We start from the raw sequence: 26,873 nt of genomic DNA, 5'->3' as shown, positions 1-26,873 counted from the left end.
ATTGCGAGATGGCTGGGGCGAAGGAGAAAAGGACAAAAAAATTTCAGTGTCAACAGAAAAGAAGTGATAGTGAAAGCCAAAGTGAAACACATGTATTCCTAGGGCAGAGGTACATAGGGTGAAGAGTGGCGGACAAAGGACTTCTCTTTAGGGGACATCATCTTGAACATGTGTGGGGTCAGAGGTTAGTGAGTTACAGGTGGTGTAGGAAACAATCCAGAAACAATCCAGAAGCGAGAAGATTTGTGAGTTGGAGAGTGAGGAAGAAAGAGGAGTGTTGGACGATGTGAAAAACAGTAAAGAAGAGATCCAAAAGGACAAGCACAGAAGAGTGTTTGGAATTGTGCACACCCGAGAGAAAGTTCGCAAATTCTCTCTGAAGTCCTTGTGGTGGAGGGTGGAGGAGAGGATCCACCAATGAGTGAGCCAGCAGAGGACAACAAGGCATTGGAGTGGTGCACGCTGCAGACCGGCAACCCGGAAGCTCCAAACCATGTACATAAGAACTTGAAGAGGGTGAGGGTGAAATAGCCCAAGATACCATGAATAAAGAGGCCAGCACCAGTTATAAGGGCTCACCAAAATGAAAGGCCTGCACAGAAATGATGTTATACATAAGGCCTAAGTGAAGCCAAGTCAAAAGGAAAGCAACTGGGCCTAAAAACCTGAAGATGCTAAAATGTTCATAAGCATTTTTCCCATTTTAAAGCAATGTACAGCTTCACTCCTCATCTGCTGGGCCCCCACCCTCCTGGAGCACGCCTCCCCCTTCAAGGGCTAATGGGTTTTCTTTATAGGCCGCGGGTCACAAGGGCGGCAGAACAGACCCAACCTTATCTGGCTTTCAGCGCATTTCCCATCTAAGAGTTTATTATTTCTTGTATTTTTAAGAAATGGTTCTGATTGATGATGACGCCAGGGCCAGATCTTCAGGGCAGCAGGGGAAAGAATGCTGGGGCAGTTTCATTTTTGAAGACTGTACTTTCATGCACCCAGCACCAAATTGCCCTTTAAACTCACATTTTACTTTTAAATAAGCTCTAACAAGGCACATATAAGTGTCACTACTAATTTGTCCCTTGCATACAGCGGTTAGATAAGAACATCATATTCACACTTTTAATGGTTTTTGTGAACATTTTGCTTTGCAGATTGTCACTTTGGAGGAAACATGAAATGACATTTTATTTATTTTTACACATGAAATGACCTCCGTTTTGCTGCAGCTTCTAAACACAATTCTGACATCCCATTGCGGGTGGACTGTGGTTTCATATGTGGGGTGCAGCCCCCCATGGATGACATTCTTTCCACATGTCTTTCCTTTATAAACATTATTGTTATGGTGTACAACTGACAGTATACATCGCACAACAGTCATTCTAGGATTTTATTAAAGGTGACAGTTGATCCCTTCGAACCATGCTAAAACAATTTTGGTGGGATAAACACAACTAAAGTTATTAATGAAAATGTGATTTGGGCCGCCTTGTGTTTACCCGAGATGCGAAAATTTGATAAAGCATGCCAATTATGATTAATATGACGCCCGTAAAAGCGGCATATTTTTCACTGATAAGGTTCCTGAGTAAATTAGGAAAAACTGTATCTCTGCACAGGAAGGGTGTGCAGAGTCCAGAGTAGTCTCATTTTATTTGTTTTAAAATGTAGTGCTCAAAAATGGATTCATACATGTCAAGGGTATTTGCCATGTGGTGAGATTTTCAAGTCTTAATGCAGACCGAGCCCAACTGTCAAAGTGGGATGAAGTTCTCTTCTCCCCTAGCTGTCCCAAAGCACTCCCCTATCCTCTTGTTCTATCAGCAGACAGGTGGGAGTGGGGTAGTGAACATTAATCAATCCCAACCGTAGGAATTAGTGATGTCATTTGCCCCATAACTAAGCCAGCTTGCCTCAGAGCTAGACTTTTCCCACTAATTCCAAGAGGTGGCCTGCTACCGAAATCTGGTGAGAACATCCGAGCAGAGAGAGGCCTAATCTTGCAGTGGAGACAGAGACTGATTGGGACCCTTGGAGGACTCAGGAAATCCTTTACTGACCCCATGCTGCCCCAGCAGTGTGCCCAGACTCTCCCTGAGGCCGAGTCCAGACCTCTCCTGTAAGTAGAACTATCCCAAGTCATAGATTGTATAAGCCCTATATTTTTCAAGCATTGTTTTAGTTATTTCCCCCATTAAAATTTCCCCTGTTGTCTGTGTAGATCCTTAGCATATTTATCAAAGTAAATCAATGAATTCCCCCATTTAATTCATGGGAACTGCATTGTTGGCATTCAAAACCAACAATCTTTTCCCAGTGTGTTGGGATCTGGTATAAAGATTTGCCACAAGAATTAATCCCAGAAAGCCCTGCTACCATGTGTGTGCGCAGGGTGTAAAGTAAAAATGAAATTGTCCATGTGTTCCCATGGAGCAAGGTAAAAACGGAAATGTCCCTGTGTTCCCATAGTGATCTGCAGAACAAAGCTCTAGAAAGACAATTCCCAAAATGCATTTTTTTTCTCACAATGCAAATGTACTAAACATCCCAAAATCGATTTCCCATTCTGTTCTGATAATAACCCTAAAGCCCGGTGTGTTATTGTCAGGTATAGCAAAATACATTTTTCCCCTTGCATTTCTGTCTCATCTATTGGTTCTGTGATCAAATCCTCCAAAATCCGATTTTCCCACTGTCGGCCGACTAATATCCCAAAGCCCTGTCTGTCCATTGTGTACATCAGGGTTGTCCAACTCTGGGCCTCGAGATCCGGAATCCTGATGGGTTTTCAGGATATCCCTCATTAATACTCATGAGGAAAAATCTGCATACATTTAAAATCATTGAATGCAAATTTAGCTCATGAATATTAATGAGGGTCATCCTGAAAACTCAGTATGGATTGTACCCTCAAGACCTGGAGTTGGACATCCCTGGTGTTACTTGAAGTCCCCATTTCTTTGTATTTATTCCCATAGCAGTGGTGCTAAACAATTTCAAAACCGATTTTACCTTTGTGCGCTGCAAAACAAAATTCCCATTTCCTTTCTGTCCCCCAGAATGCTTCTGTGAGCACTACCCAGAAAGCCATTTTCCCATTGTGTTCCCACTCCCTGCCACTGCTTTCCATTCAAAAGAGTCGAGCCTAGTGGATATTTGCAGGGTGAGGGTTGCTGGGAGAAAAGCACAATTTGATTTGCATTCCTTTTCATTGTGTGCCTTGAACTGTTCTTTGCTTGTGTTGGGGGGGGCGGGTGGTGATGCAAAGGGAAACACGTGTAACTGCATGTTCTAGTGTTCTCTCTGTGTTGGTACGGAACAAAAGGTTATTTTGTTTTTGTGTTGCCACAGCTTTGGTGGTAGATGTAATCTGTTCTAACTTGACTTAAATTAATAAATTATCTTTCATTCATTGTGAGGGGAAGGCGACCCTGACTTGCGTGCGACTGTGTAATAAACCGCAACAAGGATCTGTGCTCATTGAGGGCTTACATTAGCAGAGCTCTGACTGGCCCACATTCAAAGACCATAGGCATATGAACTTTGTGACCAATTGTATATTTCACAGGCAACCATTGTACAACTCTGGCAGAGTTGCAACTAGATGGCACTGCTCTGAAGTCGAAGCTAGATTAAGGTGCCATATATCATTTGTAATGATACAGCTTCACATCTCTTTTGGGCCTCCTTCTGTTATCTTAATGAGTTCTGTTGTGCATGCCCCTCTTGTAGAATTCAGTGTGTCAAGAAAGGAATAAGGAATAAAAAGTGTTGTGTTTTGGGAAGGACCATGTTCGTGTTGGTATTTGTTTGTGGCCACCTGCCTTGTTGATGTGCATTTGCTTCGTTGCTGCTTTTGCCATTGAAGATGTTTATTACCACAATGGGGTATGTGTCGACAAATATTTGTCTCAATTGGTGCTGTGCAACATCAGATTCACCAGTGTTCAGCAAACCGTGAGAACTGATGAGCTCACATTGGTTATGCAGAGACCGTACAGTAGAAGGTAAGACAGTAATCTGAATGGGGTATCAATGGGTTGCGTGATGAAGATTTGAGGGAATTGTGCTGAAGAATCGACAGACAAGGTTGAAGCTGGTAAACAAATGTAATTTGTTGCCATCTATTGCCATACTTTATCGGTCAGTCTCGACAACAGTCTGGTAAGAATAAATTAAAAGGGAAGGTATTCTGTTGGTTTAAACTCACGTTGGATTTAAAAACAATGGCTGCCCCCCAGATCAACAGAAAAACATGCATATTGTAGCTGTGAAATGTTTGAAGAAAAGGTCTTAGAGCACCTCTACTGAGAACGAACACCGTCAAATAACCTGTTTGCTAGGTAGGTTCCCACTTGGGAGGGTCTAAAACCATGTTTTAGCTCACTGTACCTTTCACAGAGAAGAAATATGCATTTGCATATCAGTCTGGTTCCACCCACCTGGACAGTCCAGCACCGAAATGCTAGGCAATTGAGTCATTACTTAGAAAATTAATATTTGTGCTCACTCGCAGTCCATGCAAATCTCTGCTTCCTCCAATAAAAAAAAGCCTGGTAAGACATTTTGTCCCTGACCCAAGATAGCATTAATGCAATTCTACAGGTAGGGTTAGGTGGAGGTATAAGCATAAGTTAGGCACTTATTAAATTGGTTAGCTGCAATGTCAGTACTGAGAGGGATTCCTCCTAACATCTTCTTTTGATTGCTATATATGGTGCTATTATACTGGCAATGTGACCTTCACCTCAAAGATCGCCAATTCACTAGTATCATGAACTTAGGAAGGAAATCAGTATATCAGGTTGGTACTTATTTTTCTTGTACTTCACAGCCGACACGCGTTTCGACAAATTGTTGTCCTCAAGGCGGTCATATACATTGCATAATAGTATATTTGGTATTTCAGAAAATGATGAAGGTAAAAAGAGGTAATTCCAGCATTACCATTCAAACTGAAGCAAATCAAAATGTTAAAAACAATGAACATCATTATTTTCAAAGGATACATTTCAAATGTTATGTACCAAAAAAGGGCATGTTTTGAGAACATAAAGGAAATAAACATGCTCCATTGGAATTGGACATTGCAAAATGATACATGTAATTTAGTATTCTTATGCTCAATGCTCCTTATTAATATAAGAAAGTAGTTATACTTAGTGATATACGTGAAAAGAAGGGTAATCAGTCATTGGTTGGGTCTGCCGCGTAGAGCCCCACCATTTCTACACCAGGTCTGAGAAATCAAAGATCCCGTTATAATTGACATGTGTCAATGTTGGTGACAGGTGAGTGTACTTAACTTATACAAAAGTCATTCTCTCTGGCGAGTCTTGAACAAAAGTGTCACCCTTAGCGTGATTACCACATGCATGGGTGTATCTTACCAGCTTTATCAGAGTATTTGTACCTGTGTGGAAATGTATAACTACATTTAATCATATTGCACTGTTAAATGTCAATTTCCATAGGTAGGTTCCATTAGGCTTCCTAAAGGGTCACTTACCCCTGTCAATTAGAAAGCCCCTTCACAGAGTGCCAAATTGCCTCCAGCATCCATCTGGTATATTCCAATCTTGTGTCTTGTTACTTGAGAGGGCTGAAATGTGATATTATATCGTTTTGAACTGGTGCCGTTTCAAATGCCACATATACAATTACATTATCTAGCCCATGACAATTTATTTCATCTGCTTATGTTCTTACCTATAGGCATCTTCTAAGTTCAAGCGCCAATAAGTTCGGTAGGTTAATGTCTCTAATATAGCCTCTCAAACCTGCAAATCATTAATACTCATTGCCGTTTCATTTGGCGATTTACATATATCCCGTTCATTACACTGTCTATAGTTGTGGTGTATACTCATCTAATACTGCGCATCATAAACTTGAATTATTGCACTTGTTCATAAAATTCTTACCTAATGAGGTTTGGACCGTCCCTTTGGGTTAGATCCCGGGCTCCACCAAGCATATGCGAGCACCGGGACCATGGTGGGACCATTCCAATGATGAACGATGCTATACAAGTGCAATTACATTAAATTACATATAATCTGGCCATAACTCTCTTAATGGAGCCCTGGCTCCTAATTAGGTCCTTCTCTGTGTTTCAGTTCAACAGTCAACAACTGTACTGCTTTCCAGCTGTGCTGCAAGATCAAGCACCCAAGACAGAGAAGGAGCTTTGGTTGAGAATATTCTGTAAATTGCACTCTGATTCACTTTTGTTCTCCCCTGATGGCCGCCTCTTACCGCCTTGAGCGATCCTACCTCATTGTGCCAGACTAGCGCATTCTATCGTGCACTCGGGTAAAGGGGCCATGATTGAGATTACCCACTGCTGCTTAGAGATTATAGTAATTTATTTGTGTTTAGCTTGTTATGTGGGAAAAGCACAGTGAAGCCTGTCATCTGCACATATGGTTCCAGAAGGTCCTTTTCTGAATGTGCAGATGGATTTCATACAGCTCCCCAAATGTTTGAATTATGATTTCAGTCTTGTAGGCATAGACATTTTTCCTGGATGGGTAGAAGACTGTCCCGACCGAAAGGCAGATGCTGTCATTGTAGCAAAGAAGTTCTTGATTAATATTAATCCATGATTTGGGCTACCTTTTATTATAGATAGTGACTGAGGGATCCATTTCTCTGGTCAGGTTTACACAGATATCTGCAAGACCTAAATATCTCTGAACAATTCCACTGCACTCACTACCACCACTCTAGTGGAACAGTTGAACCCCATAACAGTAATCTCAAAATCAAACTGTTCTAGGTGTGCAAAAATAAACAGGCTTCAAGTGGCCAGAAGCCCTGCCCTTACATGCTCAATAACTCTCATAAGAAACATGGCTTGTCTCCTCGTGTAGTTCCTACAGGGTGTCCTATGTGCCTTGGTACTTCCCATTCCTGTGTCTGCACACTATTTGAATCGCCAGCTCAAAGACAGGAAGGTTTTGAATTACTGTAAGGCCCTTGTGAAATCTGTTCTCTTCATTCACAGCTGAGAATTGCCCTACCTGAACCGGCGACTGGTCAGTGTCATCCTCTGCAGCCTGGAAACCATGTGTACGTAAAGGTACACCAACAGAAGTTGGTGCTGCAGCCCTGCTGGTACATCCCCAACCTGGCTTTACTCACCACTCAGACAGCTGTCAAGTGCATAGGATGATTGTCCTTGGCTTATGCATCTAGGAGTTGCAGAATGCAGTTGCCCACTGTCTCCTTCAGAACCAATCCTCCTGGAACTGCTACACCTGGAACCAAGACCTCAGGTGCTGCCATGATCCTATCCATGCCCAAGTCCTCAAATCTATTCTGGAACAAGGGTGGATGCCGATTCCACCACTTCCTCTTTACCTGCATGCAGATGTCCTGAGGCAAAACCCACTGCTGATGGACTTGTACAACATTGTGGGGTTATTCCAAAAATTGCTGTTCAGCCTGTTCCAGAAGGACCTGGAACCACATCAGGGTCTTCAACCCCCCCTGCGGGATAGAGCCAAATTGTAGCCTTAGAGCCCACAGCCTTTTGTCACTGCTTTACCAGATCCTGTGGACTGTGCTGGTGTGGAGAATGCAGTGAGTGAGGGTTGTGAGCATTCCAGGAATGACAGCTGAGGAAGTACTAGTTGAGAAGATACATGCCAGTGTGCATGTATATTCTTCCCATGAAAATTAACGGCTTACCTATACATAATTGTAACAAGAAGATTAAAAATCCTTGCTTTTGCAACTAGTCTCTGTAAATTTATTTGATCAACATACATCGTTACACTGGCTGAGAGTTGAAAACGGAAACTGAAGGGGTGGAATGCAGACTACGGCTGCAGTCTTAAAGAGCATCCTTTTCCTACTAGTTATGTGAGCTGTGGGTGCTAGGAACTGGGTTGGCTTCAGCTACAGTCCATGTCACAGCAGGTCTGTCAGCAGCAAAGCCATCCAACCTCTGTATCCTGTGTGCGGCCAGGAGTGCAGCGAGTTCTGCCCCACGCCTATTGGTGCTGCTCCTTCTGTATTAGAGCATGCCAGTGATCCAGCTATGCCCCCATTACTTGGAACATATTTGGGAGGAAGGCGATATTCTTCCTGAACTTGGAATGCCAGGGCTTTCCCTGGAGTTGGTGAGGAGGCTGTTCAGAACTGGATTGCAGGCTACACAGACTTGGAAATGGTGACTTGATCCAGAGCTCCCACTTCGCTATCATTCTTAATCACCAGAGAGGCACTTACTTCACTTCTGTTTCACAAAACAACCTCACTTACCGAATACCTTGGTCCTGGTAAGTGCCATGAGTTTTCTTCTGCATTCCGGCTGATATTTTACCCGAACCAGCGGGAGGCCGCGACGCAGCAGCGTCAAGTAGGAGGAACGCCGAGTTTCCTGTCAGACACGTCGGGTCGCGTTGAAAGTTTGACACGGCCCGTTTCTCCACCGAGGTACGACGTTCGACCACAACACAAGCAGCCAATATGATTTCTTACAGAACGCGGACGTCTCACACTGTATTAGAATCCCTTTCATGAAGAAGTTTATTCATATTAATGACTGCATACACCAATAACATCCTCCTCCACTATAAGCTCAGCAATTAAGGTACTATGAACCTTTTGTGCTTCAGCTAAAGTAAGGATTTCCTCAAAGCTGGCATTAAATGAAGTAAAATTGGATTTCCTCAAAGATGGCATTAAATGAAGTAAAATTAAAAAACAGCTTTCAGCGTCCGTTTTTTGAGCTGGTGTGAATACATGCCCTCTCACAATTGTTACATGAGCAGACATATAATACATGACATCTCTGCCAGTAAACTCTTATAAAAGAGAAGCAACTGTTTCTTTCTTTGGCTGAGCTGTACTTGTTGTGACCATCTCTGTCATCTCATCAATGGCTGTCTTTTGCAAATAACCAGTATCCTATTGAATCATAAGCAACATCTTGGTCATTTTTGGTGCACTATCACATTCTTGCGGAGCCCTAATCCACTTCCTAAAATGGCCTTACAAAAGAAATCAAGCAAAGGGCTCTACAAATAAGGAAACAGCCACCTTTAGAAGACCAAAAGGTGACTCCCATCCTCCTAACCAAAGATTTTGCAATCATACATGGACACTATTCTAATGGAAATAAGAGCACTGAAGCCCTTTATGGAAACCACAAATACCAAGCTTCAACAATTAGACAAAAGATGGATAAGCTTAGAGAACAGAATCGAAAAGGTCGAGAGGAGAGTTAGTGTGGCTGAAGATGTTGCCACAAAAGTTTCTCACATGGAACAATCCATACTTACCCTTCAGAAACGAAAGGAAGACTTGGGAAACGGAAATCGCAGAAACAATCTGCGCATCTTTGGCTTTCCTGAAGGAGTGGAAGGGGATGATGTAGCTCCCTTTCTTAAGAAAACCCTTACAAACATTTTGAATCTACAGCCTCCTATTGCCCTGAATATTCAAAGGGCACATAGAATTGGACCTAAAAGGAGAGTCATATGTGAAAACTGCACCAAGAACAATACTTTTTCTGCTCCTTGAATATACTCAACTCAATTGATTCTACAGAAAGCTAAAGTAATGGAGCACCTACTTTGGAATGGCCACAGGATTTTCATCTCATAAGATGTGTCCAAAATTACAGCTCACCTGAGGAACGACCTACTCTCTTATCGTTCTGCACTTAAGCAACTAAATGCTATATACAGTCTGACCCATCCTTGCACTTTCAAAATCACCATTAATGGAAAAACATCTTCATTCTAGGACCCAGCCAATTTATAGAACTACATAAGAATCCAAAAGATGGAAGCGATGGATACTGGCAACGCCAGTCACACTATTTTCTTCCTTCCCCTTCGGCTTCTACCTTACGCTTCGCTTCAAAAGGAACTTTCTTGAAATAATCATCCCTCTGGAACAGTTCAACTTAAGGTCTTCCCAGAGCTGAATTTTTGTCTGCTTTTGCTTGCTGCTTCACCCTACAGAGGATGCGCTTACACCCCCTTATGGCGCTTGGAATTGTGACTGATCTTTGAGCTTTTTATATTGCTCTATTTCATTTCCTCATTCGTATTGGCTTGAGAATATCTCAAATGCCATCCAGCTATAAACTCCTACTTGATAAAACACCATTATCAGAAGTTGCAATGTTGTTTTTTTAAAAAGGTCTTCTGTTTTTGTATATCAATTTTTTCCATTATATAACAACTCTCGGAACCCTATCTTTCTTCCAGAATCCGTACATGTCTGGATAAACAGGCACAATTTAAATTATGGACAGGTTTTAAATGTTTATCTTCCATTATATTACTATTATTACTCTCACCTAGACTATGGAATTGAGATGCATGACATGGAATGTTAAAGGTCTCATTAGCCCAATTGGCAAAGGGCACTGGCTCATATCAACAGATTCAAACCAACTATTGCATGAGACCCACTTATCATTACAGGAATCCATGAAATTTAAGAGGTTTTGGGTGGGTGAGGTATTAGCTAGCCATGTTGATCGTAAACATAATGGAGTTGAGATCCTAATCAAGAAGGGTGCCAAATACCAGATTCTACATAAAAACGCAGAAAAATGTGGCAGATGGGTTTCAGCTAAATTATTAATCAACTCTCATTAATCAACTTTCAATTCTAAATATTTATGGGCCCACAAATCCTGATCCTATGTTTTGGAGCAAAATGATGCAGATGATCCTGCAAGCAGATCTCCTGAATTTCATAATCTGTGGAGATTTTAATAATGTTATTGACCCTTTCCTAGATAGGAAATCCCCATGTCAATGCAAATGCAGGAAATCCCATACTGAATTTGCAAAATGTCTGGCAGAAATTGGTGTTGTTGACTCATGGAGGTTTGTTCATCCAACTGACTAAGACTTCACCTTTCATTCCTTTCCTCATATCTCGGTATCACGTATTGATTATATTTGTGTATCCAAATCCCTAGTATGTGCAATAATAGATTCCTCTATTGAATGCTCACTAATATCTGACCACTCTCCAGTAATCAATAATATAGAATTGGGATGTACTAGCAATCACAAGTAGATGGAGATTCAACAACTCACTCCTTCAGGATGATAACTCTCAAATGCCATCACTTCTTTTTCCATATTAATAAAGATGAGGACACCTCCACCACCAATAATTGGGATGCCTATAAAGAAGCCTCAAGGGGACATATCTCATATGTAGCCGAAAGAAAGAGGTCATGAAAGACTTAGACGCCTTATACATAGAGTTACGAGCTCTGGAGAAAAGGTATAATGCTGGATGATATGATATGTTAGGTTATTTATAACAAGCTTAATACCCAGAGGTTTCCAAGCGTGGGCCCGGGAATAAAACCTGTGTTGCTCTGTGTCATCTTGCTTCCAGGGTGAGCACATTGCCGCTGAGCTATCCCCCGAGACAAATACCTCAGGCCTTGCTAAAACAAATCCCAACTCTCAGTTTCTCTATAAACAGAAAATACATGGAACACATCTTGCTTCCAGGGTGAGCACGTTGCCGCTGAGCTATTCCCCCCGAGACAAATACCTCAGGCCTTGCTAAAACAAATCCCAACTCTCAGTTTCTCTATAAACAGAAAATACATGGAACAGGCATGTGGGGTGCTTCTGAAATTCAAATCCAAAATCTATCAGTCATCCAATAAGCAGGTAAAGCCTGAACCTCATATATTAAAGTTAAAAAAGAAAGAACCAAGATCCATGGCTATGAAAAATTATGTAGGTAAAGCAGTAACTTCTGATACGGATATTCAAGATGTTTTACAAAAGTTTATGAAAACCTATATTCTTCTGATCATACTATCACTAGCCTTAACTTCAATTAATTGCATTTTTGATCGCTTGAAACATAACAACCCGACTAATATTGACTTAAGTAGCCTAGATACTCCTATTCATATTAATGAAATCAATAGAACTATTAAAAAAGGTAAAGCCCCAGGCCCAGACAGGTTTTCCATGGATTTCTTTGCACATTTTTCTTCTACCCTCTCCTCTAAGCTTGAGTCACTCTGCCATTTCTTTTCCAAAGTTGACAAATCACAAGGCACCTTTACAGGAGGCACTGTTGATCCCATTTCTCAAACAAAATAAATATAACAAACTACCCAAGAATTACAGGCCAATATAATTAACTCACTGTACATTTGTGCAAAGATCTTAGCTAATAGAATAGAATATTATATGTACAAATTAATGAATCCAGATTGTATTTGTCAAAGGTAGAATTATATCAGCTAACTCTAGACTTTTCATGAACCTCCTACATCAAAATCATAAGTAAAATCATCCCAAAAACCCTATATGGCAATTGCACTAGAGGCGGAAAAAACTTTTGACCGCGTTGAATGGGACTTTTTATTTCAAGCTCTTAAATGGCATGGCATTGGGGATGGCTATAATAAATTAGTTAAGCTGTTATACTCTGAGCCAAAAAGATTTTTATTAACAATGTTCTCCTAGATTCCCCATTCATAGGGTACCAGACAAGGATGTCCCACATCACCCATTTTATTTGTACTTGCCCTTGAACCACTCTTGGAATCGATACGCACAAATAAAAAGATTACTGGGATTAAATGTGGGAGCTCTGAATTTAAATTAGCTGCCTATGCGGATGACAATTATCTTCCTTGAAAATCCAGCCACAACACTTCCACACTTACTAGATACAATTGATGTTTTTTCTCAGTACGCGGGATACAAGTTGAACAAGGACAAATCCGAAATTCTTCCCCTCAACATCTACTGTATTAAAGAAGACTTTGCCCCCTTGGGTTTTAGTTGGAATCCTAGTTCGATTGATTACCTTGGTATCTCAATTACCTCCCATCAGCCTTAAATGGTTAAAATCAACCTACAAAAATTACAACCAAACCTAAATGATTGCAAAACTACATGGTCTCCATTATAATTGTCCTGGTATGGAAGTTTAGAGGCCATCAAAATGATGTTTACACATGCCATTCGGTATGATTTACAAATGCTTCACTTTCCTTTGCCCTCCTCTTTTTTCAAGTCTATTGACAAGATACTTATCAACTTTCTATGTGGTTCTAAGAAAAAGAAAATAATTGATGCCAGCAAATTGAAATATCCTTATGTAAAAGGGGGCATTAATTTCCCCAATTTCAAAAATGATCATAGAGCCTTTGTTCTCAAACTAGCCAGAAACTGGTTTGCCCATAATAACAACATCAACCTACACACCTGGCTAACTATTGAAAGATTTCTTGTTTTACCAATTGATATTAAAGATATATTATCTTTTCAGTGGATCCAAGTTGGGCTTCTCCAAAACATTATGTCTTAGTTCCTAGTTGAAGGATTTCTATTTCATCAGATTATTAAACCTGCTGGTGCCTTCACCCCCTTTTACCACCTTTTATGTGGCGTAACAAACATATAACCATAAATGATAGGCCTATTTTCCGCAAAGTTTGGCTTAACAAATGGAGTAAAATGTATTGATCAGATAATTGCAGAAAGCAACCACCTCTCTAAACAAGAGTTTGAAAATACATTCTCATTACCAGCATTCCCTCTTAGTCATTACCTTAATTTAATGAATGCCTGCCTAGATGCCAGCAGTAGGAATGATTCCCAGAAATTACTTGTCGACATTCCTAGAATGTGCATCATAGATTCCCCCGAAGAAACAAACGCATCCCATATCTACAAAGTCATAAGGTCTGTTAGATCTCCTAATAATTTATGGTCATCTGAATTGCAACGGGAAGATGATTATGGAACACATTTTGGCAATGAATTGTGGTAACCAATGTGGTACAAAACTATCTTCCTCAATGAATTTGACCCAAACCCTCTACTTCTTTATGCATAGGGTATTTATTACTCCCAACAAAGTATTCCTATCTAAATTGGCAGATAACGATATATGTTGGTCATGTCAACAAGCTTCTGGAACCTTTAGCCATTTCTAGACTGTCCTATGGCAAATACACTTTGGAACCATGTTTGCACTTCCCTTCAACAGATCTTTAAGATATATATTACCTTGAATTTGAATATTCTACTGGGGAGTTTAGCCCTTAATGACGGCAGAACAAAGTAATCGCTGGTTATATTTGACTTGTTTATACTTCTACAATACGTTTAATTACATCTAATTGGAAGGATTTCACCAAAACCTTGTGAAAAAGTTGGTGGAATAATATATGTGATGTTCATAGAATTGAGAAATGTATGGCTAATTCACCCTCAATCTCATTCAAACATGATAGAAGATGGCATCTGTTTGTTTATTACTTAAATAATACAAGTGCTTAACTTATCTGACTGATGTATTGTTTAGTCCTCATTCCAACTGTATTGATATTTCCCCGTTATCCTGTTTGAAAAATCTTATTGTTATTCCCCCACTTTCCTACTCCCATATTCACCCTCTTTCGCTTCACTTCCCAGTTCTGAGCAACTAGTTCACATGCTATGAGCTTTCATACTGTTTTATATCCTACCTACTAAATTGTAAGTTGTCTTCAAAGTTAATGAATCTCATGTTATATTTAAGCAATATGACCCGAGCAGCGGGGGCATTACCTGAGTCGGTAATGCCCCCGCTGCGAGGGTCATATTGCTATTAGTACCCCGGCCCACATTATATGCGTGACCGGGGCACTAAAAGCATTTTTTTCTGTCCCGAAAAGCTGCGCCGTTTCGGGACAGCACGTCCGCTCCCAAAAAAAAAAAGTAAGCAGAAGGTAAGTGGGGTTGGGAGGGCGGGAAGGAGGAGAAAAAATAAATAAATAATAAAAACGTACCTTCGTCCCTGCCAGGGAACGATGGAAGCCTCCAGCTGTGTGGAGGCACGGAGTCTCCACACTGCGGAGGCTGCCATCGTCCCCCACCAGGGACGCAGGAGCAAGAAGGTAAGTGGGGTAGGGAGGAGGGAGGGGAGGGAAAAAAAAAATAAAGCTTACCCGAGTCCCCAGCGGGGGGCGGAGGCAGTCTCTCAACCCTGGGGAGGCTCGGAACAGGGATGGCCCCGCTTCGAGCCTCCTCATTGGCTGAGGGGCTGTCACGCCCCCTTGCCAAGGACAAGGCAGCTGGAGTCCCGGCCGAGAATCGAAGGATTCTCGGCCAGGTAAGGACCCGGCGAGAGCCAATCAGAATGCATGTTGCATTCTGCTTGACTCTCGCCGGGTACTAATTATGCTTAAGTATTTTATATATGAAATGTATTCTATGAGCTTAAGGCTATGTTACACAATTGAGAGTTCATATAGACTGTAATGGTATACTTCTGTACCAAATAAAATCAAATTCCTTAAAGATAAAAAAAAAAAAAAGAGAAACAGATTGCTTCAATAGCAAATATATCAATTGGCAGTATATTCATATTCTAAAGTTCATTTTGCCCAAATCTGAAAACAAGATTTTGAAAGATTATAGTGGGACACGAGGCAAGAAAAGAATTTACATTTATAAGAGAACAAGGCTGGTTTAAGTGACAGGAGTAAGTTATGTCTCTAGAAGATACATATTTAGTCATACATATGAAATCCATCAAGTGCTGGTGACCAAGATTAGAAAACATGGATCTATGTGATCACTGCGACCACATATAATTGCCATGGCAGAAAATACAACTTTTAAAAAACAAATTGTTTAATTAAACCCCCTTTACACCGCATAGATGTGCAGGGGGAGACCCCCCCCACCGCATTCCCCCATATTACTATAATGTCCCATACCCCCCAAATATATATGCGGTGTAAAGGGGGTGTTTACAAAAAGTCGGCCATTTCGGCTGTCGCAATTGTGAGGGCGACATTTTGGGCCATTTCTGAAAACATAATTGCCAATCTACTAAATTCCACGAAACCAAGCAACTAAACGTGGTAGTCGGTTCATGTCTTTATGTACATAGGTTCAGTATAGTTAGTACCCTCGCCTAAAGTGGAACAATGTCAAAATAACAAAATATGCTTTCTCAAACAAAGATTGTTCTTCTCTCCGAATGTAATGTAATACCAGGATTCAACCACATTACAGCAGAATCTTTAGAAAAAAAAAACGTTCTCACACCTGTTGGTTTGGTTACTCCAAGGAAACCGGCCTGGCCCAGGATTTTAAACAATGAGTGTGCAGGGAATTCTCCGGCTTCTTCCCACTGGTCCACAAAAGGATTAATCTCCTTGTCAATGATCTTAAGAATGGTAAAAGAAATACAAGAAAATCAGTCACACTAGAATACCCGAAAAAATCTTATGTTCATCCGAACAAATAATATGTAATCATTGCAGATTATAATTAAGAATACTTTTGGAATAATTGAACGATTGTTGCATGGCTTGGAAGCACAAGAAGGAAATGAGAGCTATGCTGCCTCAGCTAAATCACGAGGTCATAAAAGGTCCTTAAACATTCCTTGTAAAAACAGACCCCCCATCTCTTTCTCAAATCATATTTTGATTATAAGAAGAAAAAAAAACTGTGAAGCTTTGAATAGGAGTCATCTATTCATTCAGGGCCCTCTAGTAGAAAAACGGAAACGGTGCATGACAAATTAGGCCTGTGCTCGTGCTTTCTGGAATGTTTGAAAATTAGAAGTTGCAACCTTCCAGCAAAAAGGAAAGCTGAATAATGTCCACACATAGCAGAAGTAAACTCTGTAGGTGACTGGAAATTCTGTGGGCTTCAGCCACTCGGTCTGGATCCCACATAGTGAGGGAACCCATCAAAAGCCAGAGAGAGGACCAGAAATCACGGGAAGTCCGTTGTTACAACATCAGCAGCAAACTGGGCCACCAGGCATCTTAAAATGAAAGAAGAGACAAACCATTTTCCACAATACCCAGATAGCTAGAAAGCGCCCACTTTAACAAGTACAACTCCTCCATGGACAGAACAGGTCACATCTACACCACATCACTGGTCAGACTGGTCATAAATAGCAGGCAATGTAAGGAGGGAGAATGTCCTGAAAAAGGCGTTCTGCTCTGAAGAAACCAAAGAACCCAACAAAAATTAAAGGGCATCAATTTCGATTTAAGAAAAAGAAAGATGCTGGTAAAAAAGGTTACACAAAAAGAATTCTTCTTACATGAAATCTTCCATGCGGTTTGAATATTATTGTGAAAAGAGTCACGGCCTAATAACCTGCTTTCCATTGACATGTTACTGCTACAAACGTTAGCAAGCAAAGAAACACCTCACATTGGCCATGCAAACTAATAGATCTTTTTTTTCTAGCAAGACTAAATTAAGAATAATGAAGCAAGGTGTTTTTTTAAATCTCCACAAATGACATGTGAATGTCAGAGGGAACAAAACATGAAAGACAGACTCATCAGCATCCAGGGCAGACATACAGCAATTAGGGGGGGGGGCGCAATAGGGACCATTGACGTGGGTGTGGGTCATAGGTGGAGGACATGTTAGGGCAAGCGAAGGGAGAATAAAGTCCAATATGGAAGAAAAGCAGCCTGCGACAAGGTACTGTTCAGGGAATAGATGAAGAACTAAAATAATACAGGATACCTGAATCTGCATGACTGTCACCGAGAAAGAACTGAGACGGTTTTGATACTAGGATCTTCATAATTGTGGTGTAGTACAGCGGGCGAAAGGGCTCCTAAAGAGAACAATTGGTTTATTCTTTTGGGGTTATGTGTTTATTACTAGTCTACAAACACACTGATACCCATCAACCTAACGAGCAAACTTTGCTTGTACTTTTATATGGGGATGTGCGTCATGAGAGGCATTGCGGATTTACAGACTTTCCTTCTTTTAACAATACAGTTACAGTAAGAATCTAGAGGATAAGAATAAGAGGAAGAATCGTGAGCTCATTTGGCAGAGTTTCATTCCAACAAGCAGTACCCTGTGAGTTGGTATGTGATTGGTTGTAATGCCTTCTATAAATGAAAATATCATTCATAATCTATATTGAAATAGCCATCAGTTATACTCAGAAATTCCATAATAAATACTATCTGCCAAGTTTCTCATTAGAAATATACAATTTAAAGGGACCATAGTTGATGACAATCAAGGCCAAGTCTATTACAATCTTCTAATGATTATTCCGTCCATGAAGTAAAAAATCTGGAACAGATCATCCATATTTTACTTTTAATAGAAGACCTCCTTGTTAAGAGGTGAACTCTGGGCTTAGAACAATGTTAAACCTTAAACCAGAACATGTTTTCCCAATGAAAAAAGCACTTGTTCATCAGCCAGGTACACATTTAATTTGGTTAAAACTGCAAGGATATCTTGGAGTCCTTTGAAGTCAAACTCAGCCCTTGACCTGGCCGACATCCCGCCCAGCTCTTAAGTACTGTTCAGATAACTCCTGTGTGTTCAGCCCTTATTACGGATTATCTGTGTAGTAGGTTCTGAACATCCTGTGGTTGTAATAATAAATCAAATAATTAAAAGTGGTGCCCTAGCTTACAAATGCTAAGAAACTCACCCACAATACTTCCAAAGAATACAGGGAGTTCTCACTACATTTTCTTTGAAATTCACACAAACTTTCACACACGGAAAAAAACATTATGAATAAATATTCTGCACCATGGACTCAAACACAATGTACATACAAATTGACACAGTTTGCGTTATCATTGTAGAATGATGCCTCCCTCCAACATCAAAAAGGAGAAGCAGTCCTCAGAATAGAAATTTGCGAGGTTTTCTTTGAAACTATTAACAAGTATTGCTATCTGAATGACATTTATATCATGTAACAGTGTAAATGCAATGAAAACAAATGTACTCCAAAAACTGAATGTAAAATGAGTTACTGTAGTAATGCTGCTGTTACATGAAGAATATTCAGATTTATGCACACTAAATTTTAATTTTCTTCAAAGAGATGGACATATTGTGCATTATACATTATATAGACTGAGTTATACCTCTGTTGATATGCCCGCACATTACAATTGTATTACCCTTACTCCTGGTAACCTCGACATGGTCAATTTGGCTTGAATTCTGGTTTCATCAGAGAGGTGTGCTTATACAGGGCTCAGCTTTCCCAAGAAAAGAAATGCAGCGGTTGTCACGCACTCCACTCGTCCCTCTGGGGGTCCCATTCCTCATCCCCGTGCCCCGAACACCCCTCGCCATCTTGCCCGGTTCCGGGACTCACAGGTTCTCTCTTCGCCCCAGTTGCCACGGCGCCGATTGCCACAAAGCTTGGGTCGGCATGCTGTTTGCCCGCAGAGACGTCTACCCCTTTGGCGTCTTCCGTGGCGGCTGCTAGACCGGCTTCTTCCGCGTCACATGACCGCTGCCTTCCGCTCACGCGTTTCTGGACTACACTCACGTGATGCGCTCGTGGGTCATGTGACCGGGAGGAAATAGCAGCGCCAGTATTTAAACGGCTGTGTTGCGGTGCTTCGGTGCTTCACAGCTGTTTCTTAGGATTCCTGTACGGCGCTACTTACCTTTTGTCTCACCTTTTGGATCTTGACCTCGGATTTGTTTCACGGACTGGCAACGGATAACCCTTGGCTTTGGTACTTGCTTTTGGATCATTGTTACGACCACGGACTGCTTCACGGACTCCTACTATGTTCCGCCCTTCTTGTGCGGATTCTGGCATCAGGTGGGCCTGGCACTTGCAACACTGCTGGGATCGCTACATACTGAGAGAACAGCCTTGCTGGGTCCCGGAACCTTCCCCATAGGTACAACCGCTACTCCACAGACGCCTTTTGGTAAGACCGTTCCACTTACTTGTTGATTGGTTGTTGATTCTGTTTTGGCTTGACACTTAACCGGTGTTTCCTTTACAGTGGTTCGGGGTTCCACGAGTACCGCAGTTCCGGAAGAACATCTCCCCCCTGTGGCCTCAAAGGCTGCACAGAGAGTGACTTTGATTCTCCCTGTGCAGCACTTGTGGACAGAGGACTCTTCGGCTACACGACAGTCAAGACACAACAGACTGTGAAGCCATCCTGTCGTGTAGCTATGGAGGGAGCTGCGGATGACCCCTTGACCACTATGGTTCAGGCCATAACCGTGTTACGTGCGGACATGGCTGCAGCAAATGCAGCCATTCACCAACGCTTGGATACCATCCAGAGTGCTAGACACCCTTTACCCTCAGATGCTGAATTTGGGGATACCCCACCAGGCCCCCCGCCTGTCCAACCTCCCGTTCCACCCATTCCTAACCCCATCCCCGTAGTACTGCCCTCTCCTTTTCCTTTGGCCGCCCCTGAGAGGTATCATGGGGATCCCGGCAAATTCAGAACCTTCCTGAATCAATGCAAGTTGCATTTTTTGTGTAGACCCATGGCCTTTCCGGACTCCACCTCCAAGGCAGCCTTTACTCTTTCTCATTTAGCAGGCACTGCTGCTGCCTGGGCCAATCCACTCCTGCAAAACGATAACCCAGCCCTTTACGATTTTGACCTATTGGTCACTGAGATGTCCCGCGTGTTCGATACACGCCATAAAGTCCAGTCCCGAGACCTGGAACTCCAGGGCCTCGGGCAGGGTAGGTGGTCTTTAATCGAATACATCACTAAGTTCAATCAGCTTGCAGCCGAGACTTCCTGGCCTGAAACCAAAAAGTCTGTTGTGTATTATCGCGGCTTAAACAACGCCATGAAGGATGCCCTTGTGGTTGTTCCCTCCTTACCGACCTCTTACCATGATCTAGTCCATTTAACTCTGCAATTGGTTGCCAGATGTTCTGAACGTAGGGCTGAGGCCGGTTTCATGCACACCACTGCCCCATCTCCTTCCACCTCGGCCCCCTCAAACACCAGTTCCGAACCCATGCAAATCGGGGGCATCAGGAGCCCGATCACACCCATAGAAAGGGAACGTAGGAGGGTGGACAATGCTTGCTATTACTGTGGTCTAACTGGCCATTACGTGAAGGAGTGTCCCCGTCGCCCCAAGCTGAAACCATCAGGTTTTTGGAGTGCTCGACCCTAAACTCGGGGACCGGGTTGAGCGCTCCTTGTCATACCCCGAACCGTGTTTGCTTTCGGTCACATCAGACCCATATATGTGCAGGCCACTCTACAACCCACACCTGACACCACACACCCGGTTACGATCATCATAGATTCCGGGGTTACAGGTAATTACATGGACATCACGCTGGCCCAAACCCTGAACCTACCTCTTCTAGCCAAAACCCGGCTGGAACCAGTACAGGCAGTGGATGGGACTGCTCTGGTCTCCGGACCGATCAAACAACAGACCGCCCCGATGCTCTTGACCATACAAGCAATACACAGGGAGACCCCGAGTTTCGATCTCATCTCAATGCCCCAATTCGGTGTAATATTGGGAATACCCTGGCTACGGGAGCACAACCCCTTAATCGACTGGAAAGAGGGTTCGGTGCATTTCGAATCCGATCTCTGTCAACACTTCTGCCTAACCGCAGCCACCAGCATTGAGACACCCGCTCAAGCATTGGGGGTCGTGGCTCAATTATCTCTAGAGGATCCCGTTGTCCCCTCCACAGAACACCACACGGTTGGACTAGTCTCCACACTCATTCCGGCCCAATACCAAGACTATCTGGAAGTGTTCGACCATGGTTCATCAGAAGTCCTACCACCACATCGCCAGTACGACTGCCCGATAGATCTGGTTCCGGACAGCGCTATCCCCACAGGTCGTATCTACTCCCTGTCTCCTACTGAGGATCTAGCCATCAAGGAGTACATCCAAAAGTCCCTCCGTCTGGGCCAGATACGTCCTTCTACATCCCCGGCGGCGAGTCCCATTTTCTTCGTTCCTAAGAAGGAGGGTGACTTACGGCCTTATGTGGACTACCGCAGACTCAATGCCATCACCAAGAAAGACCGCTACCCTATTCCACTAATCACGCCCCTGTTGGACCGTCTCATACACGCCACTGTGTTTTCCAAATTAGACCTCCGCGGTGCCTACAATCTGGTTCGTGTGCGTTCCGGGGACAAATGGAAGACCGCCTTTTGTACTCACTATGGCTTGTATGAGTATATGGTCATGCCGTTCGGTTTGTGCAACGCTCCGGCCACGTTCCAGAGGTTCATGAACAACATCATCTCTGACGTCCTGGACGTTTTTGTGGTGGTCTACTTGGATGACATCCTGATATTTTCCCAGACCATGAAGGACCACGTACAGCACGTCAGGGAAGTGTTGTCTCGTCTACGGACGCACTCCTTGTTTGCCAAACCCGAGAAGTGCTAGTTCCATGCCGACTCCGTAGAGTTTCTTGGTTTTCACATCTCGTCTGGAGGGCTAGCCATGAACAATTCCAAGGTTCGCGCGGTGCTGGATTGGCCGGTCCCCGATTCTTTGAAGGCGCTCCAGTCTTTCCTTGGTTTCGCTAACTTTTACAGGCGATTTATCTCTGGGTTTTCTTCTTTGGTGGCTCCCCTCACTTCCCTGACTAGCCCTCGCACACCCTTTCTATGGACGGACACACATCAACAGGCCTTCGAGGCTTTAAAGACATCATTCACTACTGCCCCCACCTTGAAGCACCCAGACCCAGAACTGCCATTCATAGTGGAGGCTGATGCCTCATCCTTTGCCCTAGGTGCTGTATTATCACAGACTTGCCCTACCTTTGGTCGTCTTCACCCTGTGGCCTTCCAGTCCCGTAAATTCACAGATGCCGAATCCCACTATACTGTGACCGAAAAGGAACTACTGGCGGTCATGGACGCATTCCGCGTTTGGAGGCATCACCTCTTGGGTGCTAAGCACCGTGTCACAGTTTATTCCGATCACCAGAACTTACAAGACCTGGCATCTTTGAAGTGTATCAACAGCAGGCAGGTCAGGTGGCATCTCTTCTTTGCGGCCTTCGACTTTGTGATCAAACATCGTCCGGGTAATACCCATGGCAAAGCCGATGCCTTATCACGTTCCCCGGGGGGGGTGGCCTTGCCGACGTTTCCAGTCACCCTTCTAGACGTCGGCAAGGTGGTTTGCTTGTGTACTCCAACCCTGCCCTTACTTGACGTGATACGGGATTGGGTTACCTCACACCCAGGCCAGTTGTCCGATTGGGATTTGGTGGTTCACGATGGTCTCCCCTTTGTTTCTGATCGTTTATTCATGTCCACGGTAGACACCCGCAATATGGCCTTGGAATGGTCTCACGACGCCCCGGTTCATGGTCATCCTGGTCAGAAACGCACTTTGGCGCTGCTGAGAAGGTGGTGCTGGTGGCAGTCTATGAGAAAAGATGTTGAATCTTACGTCAATGCATGTGCTGTTTTCGCACAGTGTAAGCACCGCAGGGGTCGCCCTGTGGGTCTCTTGCTTCCTTTACCTGTCCCTCCCAAACCGTGGCACACCCTGACCATGGACTTCGTCACTGACCTACCCCGCATCCGGGGCTTCGATACCTTGTGGATGGTCATCGATTCCTTTTCTAAGATGGCTTGTTTTATCCCTTGTAAAGGCATCCCCTCGGCGCCTACACTGGCCCGGTTGTTCTTCGAGAATGTCTTTTTGGGCTTCCCTCAGTTCTCGTCTCGGACAGGGGTTCGCAGTTCACCTCACGTTTGTGGCGGGCCCTGACTAGGTTGCTCGGGATGGACGTCTGCTTCTCCTCAGTATATCACCCTGAGACGGACGGCCAGACCGAGCGACTGAACCAGACGCTGGAGCAGTACTTACGTTGTTTGACCCTACAGCTGCAGTCTTCTTGGTTGCGCGTGTTGCATCTTGCGGAATTCGCGTATAACAACGCTGTCCATTCTTCCACTGGTTTCTCCCCGTTCTACGTACTTTCTGGTCAGCACCCTCGTGTTCTGCCCTTCACAGACTTGCCTACTTCAGCCAATCCGGCTGCCCTTGCATGCGTTAGGGACCTGGCCTCCGTCCATGCTCAGGTCTCGACTCATCTTGTCGAGGCCCAGGTGTCCATGAAGGCGCAGGCGGACAGGAAACGGGTGATGGCCCAGTTGTACACTGTGGGATCCCGTGTTTGGTTATCCACCCGACATCTGCACCTGGTGGGTTGTCGCAAGCTTCTACCTCGCTTTGTGGGTCCCTATACGGTTACTCGTGTTATCAACCCTGTGTCTTATCGACTTGCTCTCCCGGGTTCCTGGCGGCTTCACCCTGTTTTCCACGTTTCTCTGCTCAAGCCCTGTCCCGCTCCCACACGGCTTCGCTCTCCTGTGGCCCCGGTGTCTCTGTCCACTCCGGATGTTTTTGAGGTCTCTGCCATTCTGGGTTCCCGTGTCTCTAGGGGGTGTCTCCAGTACCTTGTGGATTGGTCAGGGTATGGCCCTGAGGAGCGGTCCTGGGTCCCGGCTACTGATGTCCAGGCTCCCCGTTTGGTGGCGCGGTTCCATAGGGACCATCCTTCGTGCCCACGGGGTCGTGGGCCTTTGGGGGGGCTCTGTCACGCACTCCACTCATCCCTCTGGGGGTCCCATTCCTCATCCCCGTGCCCCGAACACCCCTCGCCCTCTTGCCCGGTTCCGGGACTCACAGGTTCTCTCTTCGCCCCAGTTGCCACGGCGCCGATTGCCACAAAGCTTGGGTCAGCATGCTGTTTGCCCGCGGAGACGTCTACCCTTTTGGCGTCTTCCGTGGCGGCTGCTAGACCGGCTTCTTCCGCGTCACATGATCGCCGCCTTCCGCTCACGTGTTTCTGGACTACACTCACGTGATGCGCTCGTGGGTCATGTGACCGGGAGGAAATAGCAGCGCCAGTATAAAAACGGCTGCGTTGCGGTGCTTCGGTGCTTCACAGCTATTTCTTAGGATTCCTGTACGGCGCTACTTACCTTTTGGATCTTGACCTCAGATTTGTTTCACGGACTGGCAACGGATAACCCTTGGCTTTGGTACTTGCTTTTGGATCATTGTTACGACCACGGACTGCTTCACGGACTCCTACTACGTTCCGCCCTTCTTGTGCGGATTCTGGCATCAGGTGGGCCTGGCACTTGCAACACTGCTGGGATCGCTACATACTGAGAGAACAGCCTTGCTCGGTCCCGGAACCTTCCCCATAGGTACAACCGCTACTCCACAGACGCCTTTTGGTAAGACCGTTCCACTTACTTGTTGATTGGTTGTTGATTCTGTTTTGGCTTGACACTTAACCGGTGTTTCCTTTACAGTGGTTCGGGGTTCCACGAGTACCGCAGTTCTGGAACATCTCCCACCTGTGGCCTCAAAGGCTGCACAGAGAGTGACTTTGATTCTCCCTGTGCGGCACTTGTGGACAGAGGACTCTTTGGCCACACGACAGTCAAGACACAACAGCGGTCAGCTTACTGTAAAACAGATCTCACCATTAATCAATGACTAAGCCATTAAAAGAGATAGATAGACGCATCTGTGTGCACAGAATAATAAAAGGCTTGTAAGGAAAAGCCAAGAATAAAAACTGAAATGCATTCCAAATTCAGGACTTGCATAGGCCTATTTCTTTTACATTTAGCTGTATGACCTCACTGGAATGGAGTTGATAGCAACAGGAATGGCAATTCCAGAGTAACAGATGTATGCACAAACCATGAACCTTGACCTGGCACAGCAATGCACACTCTTGTGAAACTTGTAAAAGTCTATTAGGGACCCTGCAAAATGATTCCTTTGTTTCACAGGATATCTGTTTCAGGAGATTCTGTATGTTAATAGTAAGACCCAACAAAACATGTAAGGTGCAGCGCCGAAAAAGAAAGGCATTTAAAGTGACAGATAATGCAATGCGTCAACTAATATTTTAACCCGTTGCACGATTCAAAAAACAATATTTGGGTGGGGACCACAAGAAAAAAAAAACAGGTTCTGAAAGAAAATCCAATCGGGAATTTAAGTGCGTCACATGAAACTGCAAGTGTTGGGGAGGTTGGAGGTATTGAGAGTGGTCAAGGGGCAGAAAAGGAAGTTAAGGGATGGAGGGAGGCACTTGATGAATGCCTGGGAATGCAGGGAAGATGTTTTTTTCCACTTTATGGATAACCGAGGTATAACCGCAGGCGGCTACCAATAACCACTGATATTTATAGTGCATTATCAAGATAAACTGGTTATGGGAAAAAAGTAAAAAAAATAATTGGATTAGTTACAAAAACAATATTTATTCATCTACAGTGAGGTGGCGGTGGAAAGTGAACATGCCCGAAAGGAAACTGGCCATGGTCGAAGGCCATGACTAAGGAGCCCTGCAGTGTTTTAAAATATACAGCAGTATGACCTAAGGCCGTGCTCACTGTCAAGGGCCAAATACCCTGGCTATTCTGCCCAAAAGACATGTATGGTGGCCACGGTCGAAGGTTGTGGCCACCTAGTGGGTCCAAAAGAAACATATTGGGGAAACTTGTACAGTGGACACGGCCAAAGACCATGGCTAGTGGCCCTTTAGCATTTTCGAATGTAGATTGGACACGGCCAGAGGCCGTGCTCACTGGATAGTACCTAAGGCCCTCACTAGTCTGATCAAGAGTCATGTAGAGTGGGTCCAAAAGAAGCATATTGGGGTAACATGGACAGTGGACACGGCCGAAAGACATGCTCTATGGCCACAGCCGAAGGCAATGGCTAGTGGCCCTTTAGTGTTTTAAAATATACAGTGGGCACGGCCAAAGGACATGCTCACTGGCTAAGGGCGAAGGCCCTGGCTAGTGGCCCAGTAGTGTTTTAAAATATACAGGAGGCAAGGCCAAAGGCCCTGGGTAGTGGGACCAAAATACATGTATATTGGCCAAAGACTGCGGCCACCTAGTGGGTCTAAAAGAAACATAGGGGGAATATGTACAGGTGGACACAGCAGAAGGTAGAACAAAACCCTTGTAATTCACTGAATAAACTTTAAGTGAAGATAAGTTGAGCAGATTTAACGGAACAAAACCCTTGAAAACACCAAGAAAACTCGCATTG

At 43.9% G+C, this 26,873-nt stretch overlaps 1 protein-coding gene across 1 annotated transcript in view; it reads right to left on the bottom strand.

Moving 5' to 3' along the window:
* Window positions 1–26,873, bottom strand: part of LOC138569976 (probable acyl-CoA dehydrogenase 6) — a 908,321-nt gene that overhangs the window by 792,128 nt on the left and 89,320 nt on the right. The window contains exon 2 of the mRNA XM_069648472.1: window positions 16,068–16,188. Within this exon, the coding sequence (XP_069504573.1) occupies window positions 16,068–16,188 (121 nt within the window). The remainder of the gene's footprint in view (window positions 1–16,067; window positions 16,189–26,873) is intronic.

The sequence above is a fragment of the Ambystoma mexicanum genome, chromosome 2q (assembly GCF_040938575.1).
Source record: "Ambystoma mexicanum isolate Mex_15411 chromosome 2q, UKY_AmexF1_1, whole genome shotgun sequence".
Taxonomy (NCBI): Eukaryota; Metazoa; Chordata; class Amphibia; order Caudata; family Ambystomatidae; genus Ambystoma; species Ambystoma mexicanum.
Note: the sequence above shows the minus strand (reverse complement) of the source record. Positions and strands in the feature narration are given on the sequence as shown.